Source organism: Oncorhynchus kisutch, linkage group LG18, assembly GCF_002021735.2.
Source record: "Oncorhynchus kisutch isolate 150728-3 linkage group LG18, Okis_V2, whole genome shotgun sequence".
NCBI classification, from domain to species: Eukaryota; Metazoa; Chordata; class Actinopteri; order Salmoniformes; family Salmonidae; genus Oncorhynchus; species Oncorhynchus kisutch.
In genome coordinates this window covers 72,086,975-72,110,931 of record NC_034191.2, presented here as the reverse complement: position 1 = coordinate 72,110,931, position 23,957 = coordinate 72,086,975, and the positions used below count along the sequence as shown (strand labels likewise).

The 23,957-nt window shown below is 42.2% G+C and overlaps 2 protein-coding genes and 1 long non-coding RNA gene across 6 annotated transcripts in view; 2 read left to right on the top strand and 1 right to left on the bottom strand.

Annotated features, from left to right (window-relative positions):
- The window catches only part of prkag2a (protein kinase, AMP-activated, gamma 2 non-catalytic subunit a), a 115,808-nt gene that overhangs the window by 5,502 nt on the left and 86,349 nt on the right, over nt 1-23,957 (bottom strand). For all 4 annotated transcript variants that reach the window (XM_020508874.2, XM_020508875.2, XM_020508877.2 and 1 more), the window contains 4 exons: nt 8,242-8,323; nt 4,511-4,569; nt 1,619-1,664; nt 1,445-1,499 (listed from right to left, as the gene is read on the bottom strand). In XM_020508874.2, the coding sequence (XP_020364463.1) occupies nt 1,445-1,499; nt 1,619-1,664; nt 4,511-4,569; nt 8,242-8,323 (242 nt within the window). The remainder of the gene's footprint in view (nt 1-1,444; nt 1,500-1,618; nt 1,665-4,510; nt 4,570-8,241; nt 8,324-23,957) is intronic.
- Nucleotides 9,309-20,191, top strand: LOC116354818 (uncharacterized). The gene is made up of 2 exons (XR_004204043.1): nt 9,309-9,587; nt 19,157-20,191. It is a non-coding gene; the product is annotated as an uncharacterized LOC116354818 (long non-coding RNA).
- LOC109909831 (complement C1q-like protein 4) lies at nt 10,857-13,465 on the top strand. Its single transcript, XM_020508878.2, has one exon. It carries the CDS (start codon nt 10,951-10,953, stop codon nt 11,656-11,658), a length of 708 nt encoding a protein of 235 aa, XP_020364467.1. The 5' UTR covers nt 10,857-10,950; the 3' UTR covers nt 11,659-13,465.

Genomic DNA, 23,957 nt, shown 5'->3' with positions numbered 1-23,957 from the left:
CCTGTGGAACACTTGACACCTTGTAGTTCATGCCCCGAAGAATTGAGGCTGTTTCGGAGTGCCAAAGGGGGCACAACTCAATATTTAGTAAAGAGCTGAAGCAAATTGACCAGATGTGCGCACACAAAGCAACCATGTGTGTTAAACCAGAAACCATACAGGAAGTCATCAGAAACAAGGGACTATCCGGGATGGCCCAACAGTCAGTCTGTTTATCTCTCCCTTAAAACAAATACACTAGAGTACATAATCAGTAAGACCTGGCCATGAAGACAGCTGAATCAGTCAGTAAGACCTGGCCATGAAGACAGCTGAATCAGTCAGTAAGACCTGGCCATGAAGACAGCTGAATCAGTCAGTAAGACCTGGCCATGAAGACAGCTGAATCAGTCAGTAAGACCTGGCCATGAAGACAGCTGAATCAGTCAGTAAGACCTGGCCATGAAGACAGCTGAATCAGTCAGTAAGACCTGGCCATGAAGACAGCTGAATCAGTCAGTAAGACCTGGCCATGAAGACAGCTGAATCAGTCAGTAAGACCTGGCCATGAAGACAGCTGAATCAGTCAGTAAGACCTGGCCATGAAGACAGCTGAATCAGTCAGTAAGACCTGGCCATGAAGACAGCTGAATCAGTCAGTAAGACCTGGCCATGAAGACAGCTGAATCAGTCAGTAAGACCTGGCCATGAAGACAGCTGAATCAGTCAGTAAGACCTGGCCATGAAGACAGCTGACTCAGTCACTAAGCAATTAAATGATGCTGGTGTTCTACCAAAAGGAGCCAGAAAATGGCCATAACCAAACTAGAGGCTTGAGTTGATTAACCTGGGATGATGGAGAAGTTGAGTAGTATTTTAAGCAAAGTATTTTTTAGTTTTGTTTTTTTTAAATGAAAGAGTCTGGCCAATACATCTTTTCACAAAATGGACCTTGAATTATTCAGAGTGAGGAAAATAAACTATGCTCCCAATCAAAAGAACATGGACAAGGGTGCAGAAATACAAGGGGAAAATACCAGACCTTCCCAGGGGAAATGTAGGGAATGGACAACAAATATACAACTCCACATGGGAGAGTATTGACAGTAAATTACTATACCTATAAATTCAAGTGGAGTGAGACTTATTTACTGTGTTTATGACCATATAATTATATTTATATGTGGGGTGGGAAGTAGGGAAAATTAGATTTAACATTTTAATTCTCAATCAACTATGAGATGATTATAGATTGTTCGTATAAACAGACTGATTAAACCCAAAGGAAGCTCCTCTACGTAATAATGAGCAAAGAGCTCTGAATGGTCACACACTGTAAGTCAATCATGAATGGATCATTATCCTATTCATGGTCTGCAGTTTCATTTCCCTCCATCATAACTTATTTAAACCACATAAAATAAAGACAAATAGGAAATGCAGGTGTCATGTATAACAGGCTTACCTTGCATCAGGTGATATGTTCACTAACGGCTTAAAGGTTTCTTGTAGGTAGAGTTCTTCAAAAAAACAACATCATCAAACTACAAAATAAATTGCTTTATTATTTGTTGAACTGATAAAAATATTGGTTTTGAAATGGGAAATTTGCTGTAAAATAACTGGAAAGTCCCCATACCTCTCCACGTTTCAATTTTATGCTCCTCCAGCTCATATATTTGTACCTAAAATAGACAGAACATTAAACAATTAGTGATATTTAACATTCATTCCATGATTTGAACATGGCAGACATTACATTTGCAACGTTTTATTTTGTAAAAAGAAGAGTGATAGAAATAGCAACTTAATGAAACAGAAAAATATATAAAATCACAGCAATTCTCTCTGGAGAAGAAAAACAAACTACATGTAATGTGGCATCATAAAATCTAACCGGTTCCCTAGAGGGTCTCAATCAGGTCCACGTCAGCCCTCTCCGACATAAGACAGTTATGAGAACCGCTGCTAATAAATAACCACAGCACGAGGAAAGGACAGAGTAGTAGGTCCTCGAATTCATTACAAAAAACAAAAGGCAATTTCTACAGCACCCACGGCTACATTGAGCTCATTATCATGAACAGCTGGGGACGTGCCATTTCCTAGGTCATGTGTGTTGAAGGACTGGGGACGTGCCATTTCCTAGGTCATGTGTGTTGAAGGACTGGGGACGTGCCATTTCCTAGGTCATGTGTGTTGAAGGACTGGGGACGTGCCACTTCCTAGGTCATGTGTTGAAGGACTGGGGACGTGTCATTTCCTAGGTCATGTGTGTTGAAGGACCTTTTTTCCCCTGTAGAGTGGTTGCAGTGTTTCCTCTATACACAGTAAGCACCACCGCTGCTAAAAAAATGACAATGTAGATGTATGCCTCAGAAACATCTGAGGCCTTTTCCAGTTTCCTGTAAACAGAAGCTACAATCAATCATTAAATTACTGATCCAGGGGTGAGTGAGTGAGTGTGAGTGAGAGAGTGTTGGATAAAAATGCAAGGTTTTTGGCTAGCCCACTCATCATAGTCAGTCCAAACTAAAGGAAGAGCAACTAAGGTTGCAAAATACAAGTATCGTTCTATAATGTCGAAGTTTTCCAGAAATCCCATCTGAAGGATTCCAGATTTGCAGCATATTGAATCTTCCAACCGGAATCTCTGAAAAACTTATGAATTTGGGGAAAGTGACCAGAACTTGGCAACCATATCTCAGACTTAACTCCCGAGATTAGAGGCACCGACTCCAGTTCTGCATGAATATACAGGAGTCTGATATGGAAGGATTAGCGAACGCTTTCACTGCACTGGTGGTTCTCTCGACAACGGATAAACAGGCATTAGGATAACAACAAACTATGTCACTGTCTCCTGACCTAATAAATACCCATGTGTATTTGGGCCAGTGGAAATCCAAAGAGGGCTACCCTCACTAGCTTGGCTCTCTATGATGGGTGTAGCATACAGGTGTGACTACTCAGGTAACAATGGGACACCGTAACTCACCAATGACAAAACTTCCACTGAGTCAAATGAGATTATGATTGTGGTTTTATTTTCAAATGTTTTGTAAAACCTGCTGTATCAGGGAGGACTTCCTAGAAAACAGCCTACACAGAAGTGGCTCTCATCACACAACAGCAGAGCAGGCTAATATATTATACACTACAGACTACTGTAGTCTGCTGGCTGGCACATCTGCTGTGGTGAGTGCGTGTTATACTTGACTATAAATCAGTGTGTGTTATACTTAAGCAATAAGGCCCGAGGGGGTGTGGTATATTGGCCATATACCACAATCCCGAGGTGCCTTATTGCTATTATAAACGGGTTACCAATGTAATTAAACAGTACAAATAAATGTTTTGTCATACCCGTGGTATGTGGGTATAACATAACCTATTTGGCAGGCGAAACCTCGAGGACAAACCATCCAGATTTTTTTATTAGGTGACAGGTTTTCAATGTGTATCTAGAGATTTATAAGGCACTTGCTTGCAGTTCCTATCGCTTCCACTGGATGTCAACAGTCTTTAGAAATTGGTTGATGTTTCTCTTTAGAGAAATTAAGAAGTACGGCAGTTTAGAACGAGGGTCCCTCCTAGTGCACTAATGTTTTGATGTGCGCTCCAGGTCACACGCATCATGTTTATTTTGGGTATTGAACACAATTTATCCAGTCTTAAATTGTATCAATTATTTACGTAAAAAAAATACCTAAAGTTGTTTCAAATGTTTGGACAGCGTTTACAGGTAACTTACTAGATATTTTGTAGTCATGCTGGGCGAGTTGGAACCGGTGTTTTTCTGAAACAATCGCGCCAAATAAATTTACATTTTGGAGATAACGCCGGAATTAATCGAACCAAAAGGACCATTTGGGATGTTTATGGGACATAATGGAGTGCCAACAGAAGAAGTTCTTCAAAAGTAAGACATTAATTAAATCGTTATTTCTGACTTTTGTGTTGCGCCTGGCGGGAGGAAATTTGATTTTCATGTGTTGGTACTGTCCTAAGATAACTGCATGGTCTGCTTTCGCCATACAGCATGTTTTTTAATCTGACACGGTGGCTAGATTAACGAGAAGTTAAGCTTAAATTTCGTGTGTTGTACTTGTGAATGTATGAAAGTTAAATATTTGTAATATTTATTTATTTGGCGCTCTGCCATTTCACTGGATGTTGAGCCTAAAGAAGTTAAAGCTCCATGACACAGCACATACGGTGCTCCATGACACAGCACATACGGTGCCTGAGATGGAGGCTGGATAAGTCTCCCACTATATATATCGCTGCAGTTTACAGTCAGTCCACATCACTGGCCTTGGTGACAATAGGAAGCTGAAGCCATACAGCCAAACCATTTCAAACTAGGGTTGTGTTCAATATTATGGACTGAATCAGGGGAGGAACACCTTGGACTTCTTCAATTGGAGACTCATTTTAGTTTACCATGGCTAAATATTTTTTTCTAATGCAAGCCCTAATGAACACAACCCAGGACTCATTTGTATCTGTTTGATGAGAGGTCACGTACCATGGGAGACTTGTAGTATCTGTGGAGGATGTTGATGAAGTCTGTGATGGTTAACATTCCTAGAGAGAGACAGAGAGAATGGTCTTGTTGAGTGATTATTCACATTGCAATGGTGTTGAATTTGACCTAGCACATACACACTGGTACTGAGGATAGTACTAAAAAAATAAGATAGGAGCAGCGTGGAGGTGGGAGGTGGGTACAGGTAGAACAGAAGGAGCAGCGGGGAGGGAGGTACAGCTAGAACAGAGGGGAGGGAGGTACAGCTAGAACAGAAGGAGCAACGGGGAGGGAGGTACAGCTAGAACAGAAGGAGCAGCGGGGAGGGAGGTACAGCTAGAACAGAAGGAGCAGCAGGGAGGGAGGTACAGCTAGAACAGAAGGAGCAGCGGGGAGGGAGGTGGTGGGTACAGTTAGAACAGAAGGAGCAGCGGGGAGGGAGGTGGTGGGTACAGCTAGAACAGAAGGAGCAGCAGGGAGGGAGGTACAGCTAGAACAGAAGGAGCTGCGGAGAGGGAGGTGGTGGGTACAGCTAGAACAGAAGGAGCAGCGGGGAGGGAGGGAGGGAAGTGTTTACAGGTAGAAGAGAAGAGACATTTGGGAAAACAAGACCAGGGCCTATTTCTGTGACACTATTTCACACACAGACGTGCGCACACTCACTCCTCATTGACATCAGTATCGCCTAGAGGTGAGAAGGAACAGTAGTGGAAGGGCTTGATTCTCAGTAAAGCCCCTCTGTGCGTCTCGCTCTATTGGACAAGTGGGCTTGATTTCTGATGCGTGGAAGGTTGCAGGGAGATGTCAGGCTCTACACTCACATCATTTTGTTGCAGCCGGGACAGCTACACAAGATGGGTGTCCCCTAACCATAGGTGGGCACATTGCTATATTGTTCAACCAATTGTTGAAAAACAGAGCAATTACAGTAAAAATACACTATTGAGCCTGTATTTCTGTTCTCAGACAGCGAGAGAACAGTATTCTGACTCCATTACCCTAGCTAGCACTAAACTTATAAAAAAACAATCTTCACATAAATCACAAGTTAACTACACATGGTTGATGATATTACTAGGGTAACTAGCTTGTCCTGCGTTGCATTATTATTTATCATCGAATCACAGCCTACTTCAACATTGCCAAACGAGGGTGAACAAAAGCACAAATGTGCCTAACCATTAACATCAATGCCTTTCTTAAAATCAATACACAAGTATATATTTTTTTAAACCTGCATATTTAGTTAAACGTACCTTCGCCATTTCTCCTTCACCTAAATCCAGATAGCTGATGTTCTGAAAGATCTGACCTACAAATCAGCCAGAATTAACAATCTGGACCCTCTCTAAAATTATCTGCCGAAATTGTTGCAACCCCTATTATCAGCCTGTTCAATCTCTTTCGTATCGTCTGAGATTCCAAAAGATTGGAAAGCTGCCGCGATCATCCCCCTATTCAAAGGGGGAGACACTAGACCCAAACTGCTACAGACCTACAGTTGAAGTAGGAAGTTTACATACACTTAGGTTGGAGTCATAAAAACTCATTATTCAACCACTCCACACATTTCTTTTGAACAGTTTTGGCAAGTCGGTTAGAACATCTACTTTGTCCATGACACAAGTAATTTTTCCAACAATTGTTTTCAGACAGATTATTTCACTGTATCACAATTCCAGTGGGTCAGAAGTTTACATTCACTAAGTTAACTGCCTTTAAACAGCTTGGAAAATTCCATAAAATGGCATGGCTTTAGAAGCTTCTGATAGGCTAATTGACATCAGTTGAGTCAATTGGAGGTGTACCTGTGGATGTATTTCAAGGCCTATCTTCAAACTCAGTGCCTCTTTGCTTGACATGGGAAATTCAAAAGAAATCAGCCAAGACCTCAGGGAAGAAAAAAAAAAATTGTACACCTCCACAAGTCTGGTTCATCCTTGGAAGCAATTTCCAAATGCCTGAAGGTACCACGTTCATCTGTATAAACAATAGTACGCAAGTATAAACACCATGGGATCACGCAGTCGTCATACCGCTCAGGAAGGAGACGTGTTCTGTCTCCTAGAGATGAACGTACTTTTGTGCGAAAAGTGCAAATCAATCCCAGAACAGCAAAGGACCTTGTGAAGACACTGGAGGAAACGGGTACAAAAATATATCCACAGTAAAACAAGGCCGCTCAAGTAAGAAGCCACTGCTCCAAAACTGCCATAAAAAGCCAGACTATGGTTTGCAACTGCACATGGGGACAAATATAAACTTTGGAGAAATGTCCTCTGGTCTGATGATACAAAAATAGAACTGTTTGGCCATAATGACCATCGTTATGTTTGGAGGAAAAAGGGGAGGCTTGCAAGCCAAAGAACATCATCCCAACCGTGAAGCTGGGGGTGGCAGGATCATGTTATGGGGGTGCTTTGCTGCAGGAGGGACTGGTGCACTTCACAAAATACATGGCATCATTAGAAAGGAAAATTAATTACTAGGATATATTGAAGCAACATCAAGACATCAGTTAAAGCTTGGTCGCAAATGGGTCTTCCAAATGGACAATGACCCCAAGCATATTTCCAAAGTTGTGGCAAAATGGCTTAAGGACAACAATGTCAAGGTATTGGAGTGGCCATCACAAAGCCCTGACCTCAATCCCATAGACAATTTGTGGGCAGAACTGAAAAAGCATGTGCGAGCAAGGAGGCCTACAAACCTGACTCAGTTACACCAGCTCTGTAAGGAGGAATGGGCCAAAATTCACCCAACTTAATGTGGAAAGCTTGTGGAAGGCTACCTGAAACCTTTGGCCAAAGTTAAACAAAGGCAATGCTACCAAATACTAATCGAGTGTAAACATCTGACCCACTGGGAATGTGATAAAATAAATAACTGATATAAGTAATTCTCTCTACTATTATTCGGACATTTCACATTAAAATAAAAGTGGTGATCCTAACTGACCTAAGACAGGGAATTGTTACTAGGATAAAATGTCCGAAATTGTGAAAAACTGAGTTTACATGTATTTGGCTAAGGTGTACGTAAACTTCTGACGTCAGTGAATTATTAGTCAAATAATCTGTCTGTAAACAATTGTAAAAATTACTTCATGCACAAAGTAGATGTCCTAACCGACTTGTCAAAACTATAGTTTGTTAACAAGTTATTTGTGGAGTGGCTGAAAAACGAGTTAATGACTCCAAACTAAGTGTATGTAAACTTCTGACTTCAACTGTATATGAAATGCAAATGGTATAGCGAGAAATAGTTGACGCGTCATAATTACTATAACAACTTCTTACCTGTGAACATTGTACCACCAGCTTTCATATATCTCATGTTCTGTGCAAGGAACTTAAACGATAGCTTTTTTACATGGCAAATATTGCACTTTTACTTTTCTCCAACACTGTTTTGCATTATTTAAATCAAATTGAACACGTTTCATTATTTGCGACTAAATAGATTTTATTCATCATATTAAGTAAAAAAAAAAAAAGTAGTGGTAATGTGGTAATTGTCATTATTACATATATACATATCGGCCGATTTGTTTTTATATATAAATAAATAAACAAAATCGGCTGATTAATCGGTATCGCTTTTTTTCTGGTCCATGAATAATTGGTATCGGCGTTGAAAAATCACAATCAGTCGACCTCTAATGTGGAGAAGTGGAAGGTTAAGGATGGGAGGAGCGAGAAGAATGATAGAGCAGAGACATTCCCACTTACCGACAAAGCTCTGCTTCTTCGTCTCCCATAGCGGGGCTGCCCGCACCCCGTTGGCAACCAAGGCAAAGAAAGCCTTCTTTACCTACAGGCGAGAAGTACACAAACAATGCATTTACAAAGACTTTCTAAACAGGTATTTTATCATGTGGGTGGAATAGAGCAGCGTTTTCCACCTTTGGTCTCTTGTGGTGACCGTTTACCCCCACACCAGCACCCATGAGTCTTCATAACAGTAAAATTCCACGTGACCGTTGTGTCACGGTAATCTCCTCTTATGCACTCTGGACATGCTTGTTTGTCCCCAACTCGTTAACGACCATCAGGTCGCTAATAGCCTGGTACTCCGGGCTCTACTGTCCCTCTAACGTCAAAACAAATTCTAACACTTATCAAAATAGTATCTTGCTTTTAAAACTCACCTCACTGTGATTGATAAATTTGAAGAAAGAAATTCACACAGGTTGAAACAGTGGAAAGCATGGTCGTTGTGGATGTTTCAAAGCCTAACAACGAAATGGACAGCGCTTTGTAAGGTGATGGATGATTCACTCTAAACACCCATACACAGAGATCATGCATACAGTATGAGCCCAAGCCTGAAAAAAATAAACTTAATTAAAATAATGATTGTGCCGTTATACAATACATTGCCTACCGTATATTACGCAGGAAAACCTTATTACCTGATTTAAGATGTCTTTGGTACATAATTGGTCTAACCTATACTCAAAAATTAAACAAATTCTAGTAAATCGTCTTTGAGTGTGGATTGTACTATTATGCATACTGGATGGACTGGTTACCTTATGTTACGCTCCAAACTCTCTATCCATGAGTCTGGAAGAGAACATATAGGCCTAGACGATGCTGTTGGTTCATTGATTGTGCAGGGCAGCTTCCAGAATTAGCCTATAATTATAGTGAATTGTTATTTCAATTGCTTAGTATTAGGGCATTTTTTATATTTTCATTATTTATTGGCTGATACATTACCTTGAGCTACAGAATATCTTCACCACCATGCATTTGCATCTCCTCCCCCTCTCTCCATTCCTTTCTCAATTGCACAGAGGGGCTTTCAAGAGTTTAAATATGTTTCACTATCAAGGTTCCCGAACAGATTTACCTTAGTTTCCCAAATAAAGCACTGGGTAGCTGCACAAACCAGGTTGGAGAGCCCAGGCATAGAGTTTGGGGGGGAATATCACCCGTCGTGCTACGAGAGGATGCATGCTCTTCAAACAACAATGCTGCCATAGTGCAGCTGGAGGTGGGAGACAATGTCTAGGCCAGGCTCTTGGCTAACAGGAGAGTCTACGAAGATTCTGGAAACGACAACACCTTCCGTGAGTTTCTACTCTTCAACTATTATTAACAAGTTTACAGTCCATTTTGCTGTATACAACAAGGGTTTTCAGAAATTCTCTCAACTGTATGAAAGTAAAATTAAATCAAGTCTAGTTGCGCTCTTTGATTGAACTTCGATGTTGACACTGGGCTGGGTGTATTTGACAAACATTTCTTGCATCATTGTGACTGGTGCACTGATCAAAGGTCATGGTCTACTGTAGTAGTTGTGGTTTGGGTTAACCCTTCACACTCGTACCCGGGTTGAAAATGGCAGATTTCAGGCACTGAACCTAAATTGGAATGCAGTGGCTGTACAGTAACATGCTATACATGACGTCAGAGCTCCGGCTCTTCACTTCACTGTATAGGTTGACTGACAGCCATTGTGATATTGAACACCGCCACGCCACAAGAAGTTTCCCCGTTTCCAGGATAGAGTTCTTCCAGGGTCCAAAAAGATGTACCCGTTCCGAAACGCCCCTGGTCCCCCTCGAAAGAATAGTAACTGAAGACATTAAAAAAGAGCACATAGCCGCTGGTTATTTTGGCCATAAAAATGCAGTCTCATAAGTTACAGGAATGAATAGAATGATTTTACACAATGTGAAATTTGGGAGGTTGAAACCTTAGACATCTAAACCTTGTTATGGATAGAAGCATATACAGTCAGATTGGTATAAGATATCTGCTCCATTTTCAGAGCACATGTTAGTAAGATGTTGGGGAAATCACTGGATGGGACTATTGACCAGCTGAGCATCTTTGAATAGTCACCTGAGTATACAGTTCAATAAACAAACTAGGCATTGTGTTATATTTCCGTTTTCTGTGATGTATATAAAGTGTAAACTCTATATCAGACATTGTACAGGTACCTTCAATTTAAGCCCATAATGTGTGTAAGGTGTATACTTTTGTCTCAGAGTACAGTTGGTTAAGACTACCAAGAAACGCTCTGTGTGGACCACTGCTACCGCGGTAAAAAGGTTAAGGGACAACTAATTTTCATATCACAGTTCCTCATCCACATGTTAAAACATGACATATATATCGTTTTTTAGATAGCCTAATAAAGTCCTGAAAAATAAAATGAATTCAGAGTTTTCAAAGATAAAAATGTAATAATGCAAATTCTGGAACTTTGATATTTTGCAACTCTGGTGAGGACTGACCGCTTAAAATGAATTCTAGTATATTCCAGTAATTGGGAGGGGACAACCTTGCTCTCTCTTATCTTAACTTTCCTCATCCACCTGCCAAAGACCCTCCCTATATAAAAGAGAAAAATCCCCCTCATTGACTGCACATCGTTCCTGAAGACTTGAACTAGCTGCTAAACACTTGACATTAGAGAACGACATGCAAAAAGACAAGGTTTTAAGAATGAAAGTTGTCCTACTAATGCTGTCTTTGTGCCTCACACTGTCTGGGGCACAAGGTGAGGGGGCCAGTTTATCTAACAGTCAGGGTGAAACCTGCTCCTTCATCAGTGAGCTGGCTGTGCTGAAGGAAAAACTGAACACCATGGATCAGAAGCTAGGAGTTGTGGAGACCAGGCTACAAGTCAGTGAAAGCCAGGTGGAAGAACTGAAATGTGTGAACAAAGCTCAAGAAGAAGAACTGAAAACATTAAAGAAGGACATAGCCACTGGTCAGCCAAAGGTGGCCTTCTCCGCAGCTCTAAGAACATCTGGTTCTGGTTACATAGGACCCTTCAACACTCACACACCCTTGCAGTACAAAAGAGTCTTCTCCAACTTCGGCAGTGGATACAACGCTGCTACAGGGGTCTTCACAGCCATGGTCAAAGGAGTGTATTACTTCCGCTACACCATGTTCTACAATGGAAACGCCAACGCTGTCATGGTTTTGATGAAGAACGAGGAATTTCTCGTGTCCACATGGGATGCTACGTCAGGAAGTAGTGAAGATTCCGCCAGCAATGCTGCCATAGTGCAGCTGGAGGTGGGAGACAATGTCTTCGCCCGGCTCTCAGCTAACAGGAGAGTCTACGATGATGGTGGAAACTACAACACCTTCAGTGGTTTTCTGCTCTTCATCAACTAATATTAACAACAAGTTTACATTTAATTTGGCTGTAAACAGATGTGTTTTCAGAAATTCTATCACACAAAAAAACAAACAAAAAAAGTCTAGTTGCCCTCTTTGAACTGTACTGTTGACACTGGGCTGGGTGTATTTGACAAACATATTTCTTGCATCATTGTGACTGGTGCCCTAATCAAAAGTCATGTCTACTGTAGTAGTTGTGATTTGGGTTAACCCTTCACACTCGTACCCGGGTTAAAAATGGCAGATTTCAGGCACTGAACCCAAAATTGGAATGCAGTGGCTGTACAGTAACATTCTATACATGATGTCAGAGCTCAGGCTCTTCACAGGTTGACTGACAGCCATTCTGATATTGAACACCACATGCGACAATAAGCTGCCCCCATCACTCCTGCTAAGTGAGCAAATTTTCCACATTTCTTGTGAATAATCCTAACACGGTTGAGATTTGAAGTATAAATGAGCCATATCCCTGCGAGTGAGAAAGATTCAACTAGCAACATATTAAAGATTCTCTAATTTAGCGTAACAGGGTGGCCATTTGTGAGGGGTGTTTATATTTATTTGCACCATTGTTTTACCACCGAATAAGTGACACTTCCTACAACGACACCACATTAAAGAAGGGGTTTTATTCAAATGAGAATTAAAACACTAACAGGGTGCAAAGTGATTTCAGGGGCACAGAAAATCTTAAAAATAATAAATACAACAAAAAAAAAGTTAAGAATTTCAAATCAAATCTGATTGTCACATACACATGGTTAGCATATGTTAATGCGAGTGTAGCGAAATGCTTGTGCTTCTAGTGCCGACCATGCAGTAATATCTAACAAGTAATCTAACAATTTCACAACAACTTATTGTTCTATCTTGTCAGAAAATGTTATAGTTAGGAATGGAAATTAAGGTTTTTGGTGGTCTTCCTAAGCCAGGATTGTGACATGGCTAGGATATCCGGATTGGTGGAGTGTGCTAGGGCAGTGAATAAAACAAACTTAGGGAGGAGGCTTCTAATGTTAACATGAAACCAAGGCTTTTACGGTTGCAGAAGTCAACAAATGAGAGAGCCTGGGGGATGGGAGTGGAGGTAGACACTAGAGGTAGACACTGCAGGGCATGGATTAACCTCTACATCACCGGAGGAACAGGATAAGGGTACGGCTAAAGGCTAACAGAACTGGACACCTAGTACGTTCAGAACAGAGTAAACGGAGCAGATTTCTGGGCACGGTAGATTATATTCAAGGCATAATGTACAGACAAAGGTATGGTAGGATGTGAATACAGTGGGGATAAACCTGTGCATATAGTGATAATGAAAGAGATAGTCTCTAGAAATAGCATTTAAACCAGGTGATGTCACTGCGTGTGTGGGGGGTGGAACTAAATTGTTAGCCGAGGCGTGTTGAGCAGTGCTAGAGGCTCTACAGTGAAATAAAACAATAGTTACAAACCAGAACAGCAATCAACATGGCATGGTGACGTTAGGGAAAGGCATGGTGATCATACAAGTCCAGTACGTGGCTTCAAGCAGCAAGGGGCTAGCAGGCTAACAGAAAGGCCTTAGAGGGATGACGCGACGGAGGGAAGTCTGTTGTGCCCCCCTCGTGCAGTTACATCAGCGGACGGATCAGCAAGGCTCCGTGTGGAAAACCAGGCCAATTGGCAAAATATGTATAGTGGCCGAAGAAACATGTGCGAAGGGCCTCTTAAATTTATGGCTGCAATCCCCGTACAGGGATCAACATCCGGGGAAATTTCAGAGTGACATAACATTAAAACATTCTTGAAAATGCAAGTGTCTTACATCCTTCAAAAGATTCGAATCTTGGTAATCAAACTACGTTTTCCGATTTAAAATAGCTATTACAGAGAACAAATGTCTGAGAAGAGCGATCAACAAACATTTTCTGCCATGACAGTTGACACATTCACATCTGAAGGTAAAATTATGACTTACATTCTGATATCTTGCTCTTATTTCTCTTCCTGAGTGTCCCAGTGATCAAATAGTCACATTTTTTGATAAAATCCATTTTTATAGCCTAAAACGAAACATTTTGTAAACCGTGTGTCGTGAATTCCATCTCTATCAACTTTTGATGGAGCAGTCGACGTAATTACACACACTAAACAATCGTTTATCTAGTCATAGTTGGTTTCAGTGCAATCCTCTGGATATTTGCAACACAGCCAAACTTTGTTTTTTTTGCGGGGAGTATTGACCGAAGTGAACTGATTTGAAGACAACGAGCAATGACTTCATTGCGCACCAATAATATTAGCGAAGCTTTGTTGTTTGACTGTATTTCTGCCCAATGACCACTGATCTTCTTCACATCTAGCTGGGAAGATAGCCAATGAGCTGAGGTAAACGCCAGTATGTGATGGTTATGGGTTGGACCACCATCCCTTGTTTGTAAAAGCATGCATAACGAACTTCATTCTCACCATTGACCATCAGACTAGTTCCAGTCACGCTTGTTACGCACAGCAGTGTTTTGGAAAGTAGTATTTTGGAAAGTAGTATTTTCAACGATTTCATTGAAGAAATTATGGCAAATAAATCAGGAAAAGCGAAGTCCAAGTCTAAGTATTCAGATTTGCACCAGATTGATCGGGAAAGTGAGAGATTTTTTTGTTTGAGGAATCTTGTTATACAACAGTTCAAATAACTATATACATAGTTATAGGTCACTTAACCAATTCGGCCACTTGGGTACATTTGGGCAACTTGTGTGGGACACCTGGGTGACTTCATGGTAAATGTCATGTAGCTCACCCATTCCTGAAGTTGGTCTGAAACTTTGCACACCTACAGCTGCCCTCGTGTTATCCATCAAAATTATCTCCAGCATCCTATTCTAGTACATGTCAAAGATGATGCTACAACAAAAACAGAAACCGTATACTCTTTTCTTCTACCAGATCTACTGTGTTATATTATCCTACATTCAATTAACATTTCCACAAACTTCAGAATGTTTCCATTCAAATGATACCAAGAATATGCATATCCTTGCCTCTGGGGCTGAGCTACAGGCAGTTAGATTAGGGTATGTCTTCAAGCGAAAATTGAGAACAAGGGATACAGCCATAACAAGTTAAGTCAGCAGTCCAATGTGCTTAAATTAGATAGCAAGCCGCAGATTAGCAGCTGTGCGTTCAGGGGTTGTTAGCTGCTATAATTCCAGGTGGGAATTTATTTTTTATTTTTTTAAATAAAAGGTTCAGAGCTTGCGGTAGGAATCCGGAGATAGAGAAGAATAAGTCCGACTAGCCCTGGTTTGAGTCACGCTGTACAGACTGGCGAGAGTTGTCTGGGTTAAAGGTAGCTGATGACCGCTAGCAAAGGATAGCTGACTGCTAGCTAGTGGCTTCGGAATGTATTCGATGGGCCTCGTAAGCCAACAGTCCGTTGTGCTCTAGACAGCTAGCATTCAGGGGATGTTAGCTGCGAAGGTCGGATGGTGAGAAGGTTCAGAGCTTGCGATAGGAATCCGGGGATATGGAGAGAAAAAAAATAGGTCCGGTATGCTCTGGTTGAATCGCGTTGTACAAACTGGCGAGAGCTTTTCGAGCTAAGGTTAGCTGGCTAGTTAATGTTGGAGAGATTCCAGTAAGAGGCAAAGAAAAATACGTTAGAGTAAAAGCAGGTCCACACCACATTGGGTGAGGCGGCTTGCAGGAGAGTATTTTTGAAATAAGGGTTTAGAAAAATATAAAAAGATATGCAAAGAAAAAATGTATATACACGGGACACGACAAGACGAAGGACAAATACGTCTGACTGCTACGCCATCTTGGATTAGAAAGGTTGTAGTCATTATAGGACTATTTCTCTATATCATTTGTATTTCATATTCCTTTGACTATTGTATGTTCTAATAGGTACTTTAGTATTGCCAACCTAATCTCGGGAGTTGATAGGCTTGCACAGAACGCAATAAAATTTACACAAATTCCCTAGTTAAGAAATTCATGTTAGCAGGCAATATTAACTAAATATGCAGGTTTAAAAATATATACTTGTGTATTGATTTTAAGAAAGGCATTGATGTGTGGGTGGACCATTTCAGTTTGTCCGTGATGTGTACACCAAGGAACTTACAACTTTCCACCTTCTCCACTATACTGTCCCCTCGTTAGGGGGGTGCTCCCTCTGCTGTTTCCTGAAGTCCACGATCATCTCCTTCATTTTGTTGATGTTGAATGTGAGGTTATTTTCCTGACACCACACTCCGAGGGCCCTCACCTCCTCCCTGTGGGCAGTCTTGTCATTGTTGGTAATCAAGCCTACCACTGTAGTGTCGTCTGCAAACATGATGATTGAGTTGGAGGAACGCATGGCCACGTAGTCATGGGTGAACAGGGAGTAGAGGAGAGGGCTGAAAACTCACCCTTGTGGGGCCCCAGTATTGTGGATCAGCGTGGTGGCGATGTTTCCTACCTTCACCACCTGGGGGCGGCATGTCAGAAGGTCCAGGACCCAGTTGCACAGGGCAGGGGTCGAGACCCAGGGTCTCGAGCTTAATGACAAGTTGAGGGTACTATGGTGTTAAATGCTGAGCTGTAATCGATGAACAGCATTTGTAAAAATAGGTATTCTTGTTCAGATGGGTAAGGGCAGTGTGCAGTGTCATTGCAATTGCATCATCTGTGGACCTATTGGGGCGGTAAGAAACTTGGAGTGGGTCTAGGGTGTCCGGTACGGTGGAGGTGATATGATCCTTGACTAGACTCTCAAAGCACTTCATGATGACGGAGTGAGTGCTACAGGGCGATAGTCGTTTAGCTCAGTTACCTTAGCTTTCTTGGGAACAGGAACAATGGTGGCCCTCTTGAAGCATGTGGGAACAGCAGACTGGCATAGGGATTGATTGAATATGTCCGTAAACACACCAGCCAGCTGGTCTGCACATGCTCAGAGGACATGGCTAGGGATGCCATCTGGGCCGGCAGCCTTGCGAGGGTTAATACGTTTAAATATATACAGCTGTTATTATAATCGAAGAGAATTCTCTTGGTCGATAATGCAGTCGGCATTTGATTGTAAGGAATTCTAGGTCAGGTGAACAAAAGGACTTGAGTTCCTTATGATGTTATGATCACACCACGACTCGTTAATCATAAGGCATACACTCCCGCCCTTCTTACCAGAGAGATGTTTGCTTCTGTCGGCGAGATGTGTGAAGAAACCGGGTGGCTATACTGATTCAGATAATGTATCCCGAGTGAGCCATGTTTCCGTGAAACAGAGAATGTTACAATCTCTGATGTCTCTCTGGAAGGCAACCGTAGCTCGAATTTCGTCTACCTTGTTGTCCAATCTCGACGAGTCGTATACTCGGGAGCAGTGAGCCCGTCTACGGAGCCTGACCAGAAGACGGCTCAGTCTGCGTTTGGGTCGCGGTCCAAACAGAGGATCCGCGTCGGGAAATTCTTATTCTTGGTCGTAACGTTGGCAAGTTGCGCCAATATCCAAGAGTTCCTTTAACTAGTACTATACAATAATGAAGAAATATTTTAATATTTAAGGTCAGGCACACCTGCCCATATATTTTAAGATTTTTTTGAATCCACATTTGGTACTAAGTCATGTTGGCAATAGAACAAGCAATCAAATCGGTGTTTACCCTTGGATTTTTTTCAGCCGGGAGGGACACCGATCCAGACTCTGATCAGAGTGAGGGAAGCAGCAGAAAAATATTTTCAGCTACTTTATTAAAACAGCTGATAGGAGGGAGAGAGCGATGACGCTCTCCGCCCGTTAAAGCATGAGAGGGGCCGTACTGTGAGCGAGTGACATAGGGAGCAAGAAGACACAGCAACCAACCAAGCCGACTTGCACTATAGTAGACTAATAGCTGCCATACGTAGGTTGTTTATCAGTGGTGGAAAAAGTACCCAACTGTCATACTTGAGTAAAAGTAAAGACACCTCAATAGAAAATGACTCAAGTAAAATCGAAAGTCACCCAGTAAAATCCAACTTGAGTAAAAGTCTAAACGTAATTGGTTTTAAATATACTTAAGTATCAAAAAGTAAAAATAATTTCAAATTCCTTATATTAAGCAAGCCAGACGGCACCCCTTTATTTTTTTATTTACAGACAGCCAAGGGCACGCTCCAACACTCAGACATAATTTACAAACAAAAGCATGTGGGTAGTGAGTCCACCAGATCAGAGGCAGTAGGGATGTTCTCTTGATAAGTGTGTGAATTAGACCATTTTCCTGTGCAGCTAAGCATTCAAAATATAATGAGTACATTTGGGTGTCAGGGAAAATGTATGGAGTAAAAAGTGCATTTTCTTTAGGAAATTTAGTGAAGTAAAAGTTGGCAAAAATATTTTACCAAAATGTACAGATACCCCCCCCCCAAAAAAAAAATTCTTTAGTACTTTTCACCACTGGTCATCATCTAATATGATTACAGAGTAAAATGTCTTAAAGGGGAATGGAAACACTTTGGGAAGTAAATCCAAGCAAAGAAATGTTTTCAATCCACTAATACTAAAACATGTTATGTTAAATGCACATCTCTATATTTAGTATTTTGATCATCAACAAGGTTTATTTGAGCTATGGTCTGCGCCATTTTAATTGCCGTAGTAACGACTGACACCAGTGTGTCACTGGCAGGAATCAGCATATTGTCTGTGAATTGAGTTTTCGCATGGAGAGTGAATCGAAGGGAGTACGGTTAGGTACGGATAACGAAGATGGCAACAAGTTGTAATTCAAACATGAACTGTATAGCGCCAGGCTGTATGAATTGGCTCCAAAAAAATCCCTAGGTAAACTACCATCCAGTCTAAGGACCCACAACTTTTGAAGTGGCTCCATGTCCTGAAGAGGAAGGACGTGCCAGCTCGAACTAGCAGAATCTGCAGACAGCACTTCGATGGCAGACTTCGCGATGAACGGCACTGTCGATGCGGCAACCGGGAGTTTCCGAATGGAAAGGAGTCATAGGCCCACGTTGAAGCCTTCTTCTTGCGCCTCCATCATAACCCTCGAAAATGTCATATGTAGGGGTTACCGACCGATCATCAACATCGCTGACTTGAGTCAAGCAAAAGCGACTGAACGGAGGTGGCGACGCGAGTCAATGCAATGGAGCCTGAGGTACCGTTAACCGGTCATGACTGTTGTTGACTAGGCTAGCATTAGACAACTTTGTTGCAACTAGTTGACGGTAACTAGCCAATTGCGTCTGAAGTGTTTTGCTGTGTGTGTGTGTGTGTGTGTGGACAAAGCATACAAGAGAGAAGCTTGTTAATGCCAACTGATATATATTTTGGTTCAGTTGTGTTAACACATTTGTCAACCTTAAATGTTTTCATCTTGGAAGAGACTGTTCAGGCGGCAGAGGTACATGCACATCCATGTCATGTCTAAGGCTGTTGTTAATTTCAAGTATATGCAGTGATTCTTGAATATAAAACTATAACCTTACAGATGCCTCAATTATTTTCTACCAACAGGAAAGAACGGTTAGTACAGCATGCCTAACTGACCCTTGGGTGCCAGAGTGTTTCTGTGCTGCGGTGGAGAAGCGGTCCACCGGGACCATCACTGAAGAGCCAGGGTCCCAGATACATTGCGCTCACGACCATCAGTATACAACCGAGTCCTGCCCCTATACGCCACAGATGGAGCTGACGGAGAGTGAGATCAGCCATCCATAAAAGGGAATCGGAGTGGAATTGTTTTTCCGTATATTTTTTTTACCCGTTTCAAATGGATGTGCTACCTTGTCGCGGTCCTTCTGTTTCGACTCTCTCAACCCATCAATGCTCAGCTATGAAAAGCCAACTGACATTTGCGCCTGTTGTGTTTAACTTTTGTACCCTCTATAACCACCGTGGTTATTATTTTGTTGTAAAAAGGGCTTTTGTAAAATACATTTCATTGATTGCTGTGCTGGATGCTGTGTATTCACTAACTGTCTGAGTGATGGGACATTTATAGTATCTGTAACATATTTTGGTGTGGATTTAATCTGCATCTTAACTTCTTAAAGTGACAATCAGCAGTCGAAACAAAGTGTCTCCCTGCTTCTCTTTTGGTGAAAAACTGAGGGATGGGGCTGGAGAAATAACCACTCAAATTTCATACAGAGATAAATGCAAGAACTGACCATCCATGATATCAAAACTGTAATCCTGTTTCTATGATCTGTTTCCACTACCATGTACCCAGTTCGCGTTGGATAAAGGTGTCTGCTAAAATGGCATATATTATTAGTCTACTTTGACTCCAACTACCTGCACAGTGTAGTTACCATTCCATTCCAATAGATGGCAGCCAAATCTAGTTGAAGTCACTACTTTAACGACAGGGACATGGGATTAGTGCACACTGAAAATAGTTTTATCTTCAAAGCAAGTTTCTGGTTACACTTGAACCTGTTGTTATAGTGGACAAGCTAACATATACTATTTTTATATAAGGCGCATGCATTATGTCTATGACTTCAGTTAGGCTAGATTTACTAAATAAACTGGTTTTATTCAATGCCTTTGCTTCTGGGTATGCACGCTTTATGGAAGAAATGACACACACCTAGTCCTATTCTCCCTTGTGCCCAAAGGGTGAACTGGCGATAAACTGCCAGCCTGTATGCTCTGCAAACAAAATCATAAGAAAAGTCACTGATAACGAAACAAAATCAATGTATTATAATGAGCTTTCATGAATCATGATGCTGTCTGCGATTCGAACTCCGGTCGTCTAATCTAAAAGGTAAGTGTGTTACCATCACGCTGGTGATAAATATCGTTATAGGATACTGATTGTATATATTGAGCACCTATCCACTACTGATATTAACCATAATTTATAATCAAAAAAACATTTCACCAATTATTTAACTGGCATATCGGCTGCTGACTGGTCGAGTAACCTCTTCTGCCACAAAGTCCTTCATAGGGATTAGTGACACGTCTAATAAATACATCGCCATCCAGACAGACTGAAAGGAACCTCAGATTGGATGTAAAACAGCTACCCTCTGCTGGGATTTTGTGCTGTATCGCCACCATCTCTACAACACACACACTCCTACTCTAGCCATTTCCTGGCAGCATCCCCACTAACACCGGTTTGTGTTTGGCTACGCAGAACCTCTAGGTGTTTCAGGCGGCATATGTGTTGTTACTACGAGAATTAACTAATGATCGGGGGTAGAAGATGTTAAGGAGACTAATAGTCATACACATGGCGCGCCGGTACCGCTTGCCGTGTGGTAGCAGAGAAAACAGTCTATAACTTGAGTGACTGGAATCTGACAATTTTATGTGCTTTCCTCTGACACCGCCTATCATATATGTCCTGATGGCAGGCAGCTTGGCCGCAGTGATCTACTGTGCCATACACACTAGGCTCTGTAGCGCCTTACAGTCAGATGCTGACCAGTTGCTACACCAGGCGGTGATGCAACCGGTCAGGATGCTCTCGATGGTGCAGCTATAGAACGTCTTGAGGATATGGGGACTCATGCCAAATCTTTTCAGTCTCCTGGGGGGGGAAAGGTGTTGTCGTGCCCTCCTCACAACTGTCTTGGTTTGCTTGGACCATGTTCGTTTTTTGGATGATGTGGACACCAAGGAACTTGAAGAACTCAACATGCTCCACTAAAGCCCTGTCGATGTTAATGGGGGTTCGGCCCGCCTTTTCCTGTAGTCCACGATCAGCTCCTTTGTCTTGCTCACATTCAGGGAGAGGTTGTTGTTCTGGCACCACACGGCCAGTTCTCGGACCTCCTCCCTAAAGGCGGTCTCATCGTTGATCAGGCCTATCACTGTTGTGTTGTCAGCAAACTTAATGGGTTTGGAGTCGTGTTTGGCCACACAGTCATGGTTGAACAAGGGGTACAGTAGGGGCCTAAGTACACACCCATGATGGGCCCCAGTGTTGAGGATCAGCGTGGCAGATGTGTTGTTGCCTACACTTAGCACCTGGGGTTGGCCTGTCAGGAAGTCCAGGATCCAGTTGCAGAGGGAGGTGTTTAGTCCCAGGGTCCTTAGCGATGAGCTTCGAGGGTATGATGGTGTTGAACGCTGAGCTGTAGTCAAATTAACAGCATTCTTACATAGGTGTTTGTTTTGTCCAGGTGGGAAAGGGCAGTGTAGAGTGCGATTGAGTCATCTGTGGTTCTGTTGGGGCTGTATGCGAATTGGAGTATGTCTAGGGTATTCGGGAAAATTCTGTTGATGTGAGCCATGACCAGCATTACAAAGCACTTCATGGCTACCAACGTTAGTGCCAAGGGCGGTAATCATTTAGGCAGGTTACCGTCACTTCCACAGAAACTATGGTGGTCTGCTTGAAACATGTAGGTATTACAGACTTGGTCAGGGAGAGGTTGAAAAATGTCAGTGAAAACTTGCCAGTTGGTCCGCACATGCTATGAGTACACGTCATGGTAATCCGTCTGTCCCCACGGCTTTGTGAATGTTGACCTGTTTAAAGGTCTTTCTCACATCGGTAACCGAGAGCGTTATCAGTCATCCAGAACAGCTGGTGCTCTTGTGCATGCTTCAGTGATGCTTGCATTGAAGCGAGCATAAAAGGCATTTAGCTCGTCTGGTAGGCTCGCATCACGTCTGGGTTTCCCTTTGTAGTCCGTAATAGTTCAAGCCCTTCCACATTTGACAAGCGTCAAAGCCGGTGTAGTAGGATTTAATCTTAATCCTGTATTGACGCTTTGCTTGTTTGATGGTTCGTCTGAAGGCATAGCGGGATTTATCATAAGCGTCCAGATTAGTATCCGGCTCCTTGAAAGCGGCAGCTCTAGCGTTTAGATCGATGTTGATGTTGCCTGTAATCCATGGCTTCTGGTTGGGATATGTACAGTTGAAGTCAGAGGTTTACATACAACTACGCCAAATACATTTAAACTCAGTTTCACAATTCCCTACATTTAAATCCTAGTAAAAATTCCATCTTAGGTCAATTAAGATCACCACTTTATTTTAAGAATGTGAAATGTCCGAATAATACTAGCGAGAATGATTAATTGCAGCTTTTATTTGTTTCATCACATTCCCAGTGGGTCAGAAGTTTACATACACTCAATTAGCATTTGGTAGCTAATTGGTTAGTGATTCATTTTCTCCATTTGTACTTTTTGTGGCTCCTCTTTGGCTGGAAAAATGGCTGATGGTGACCTAACAATCATTTGTGGTGCTTTCGCTGTAAAGCATTTTTGAAATCAGACACTAATTCTCGTTAATCGAGCCACACCTTTAAAATGGTGTAAAATACTTGTATGCTTGAGGTATTTTAATTATGAGATTTGTTGTTTTGAATTTGGCGCTCTGCACTTTCACTGGCTGTTGGCAACGCTAGCGTCCCACATATCCCAGAGAGGTAACAAGAAATTTGTGGAGTGGTTGAAAAATGAGTTCTAATGACTCCAACCTAAGTGTATGTAAACTTCCGACTTCAACTGTAAGTAATCAACCCCGAGTCAACACAGCTCAAATCATCTTTGGTGGAAAAGGCACTGTTCGTCACCAAACTGTTCCTGGATGGTTGGGAGAAGTTGCTCTCGGAGGATGTGTTGGTACCATTCTTTATTCATGGCTGTGTTCCAAGGCAAAATTGTGAGTGAGCCCACTCCCTTTGCTGAGAAGCAACCCCACACATGAATGGTCTCAGGATGCTTTACTGTTGGCATGACACAGGACGGATGTCATGTGGGGATCCCCGGAAAGGGGATTCACCAGAAAATGACTTTACCCCAGTCCTCAGCAGTCCAATCCCTGTACCTTTTGCATAATATCAGTCTGTCCCTGATGTTTTTCCTGGAGAGAAGTGGCTTCTTTGCTGCCCTTCTTGACACCAGGCCATCCTCCAAAAGTCTTCGCCTCACTGTGCGTGCAGATGCACTCACACCTGCCTGCTGCCATTCCTGTACTGGTGGTGCCCCGATCTCGAAGCTGAATCAACTTTAGGAGATGGTCCTGGCGCTTGCTGAACTTTCTTGGGCGCCTTGAAGCCTTCTTCACTGCAATTGAACCGCTCTCCTTGAAGATCCGATAAATGGTTGATTTAGGTGCAATCTACTGGCAGCAATATCCTTGCCTGTGAAGCCCTTTTTATGCAAAGCCATGATGGCACGTGTTTCTTTGCAGGTAACCATGGTTGACAGAGGAAGAACAATGAATACAAGCAACACCCTCCTTTTGAAGCTTCCAGTCTGTTATTCGAACTCAATCAGCGTGAGCGTGATCTCCAGCCTTGCCCTCGTCAACACTCACACCTGTGTTAACGAGAGAA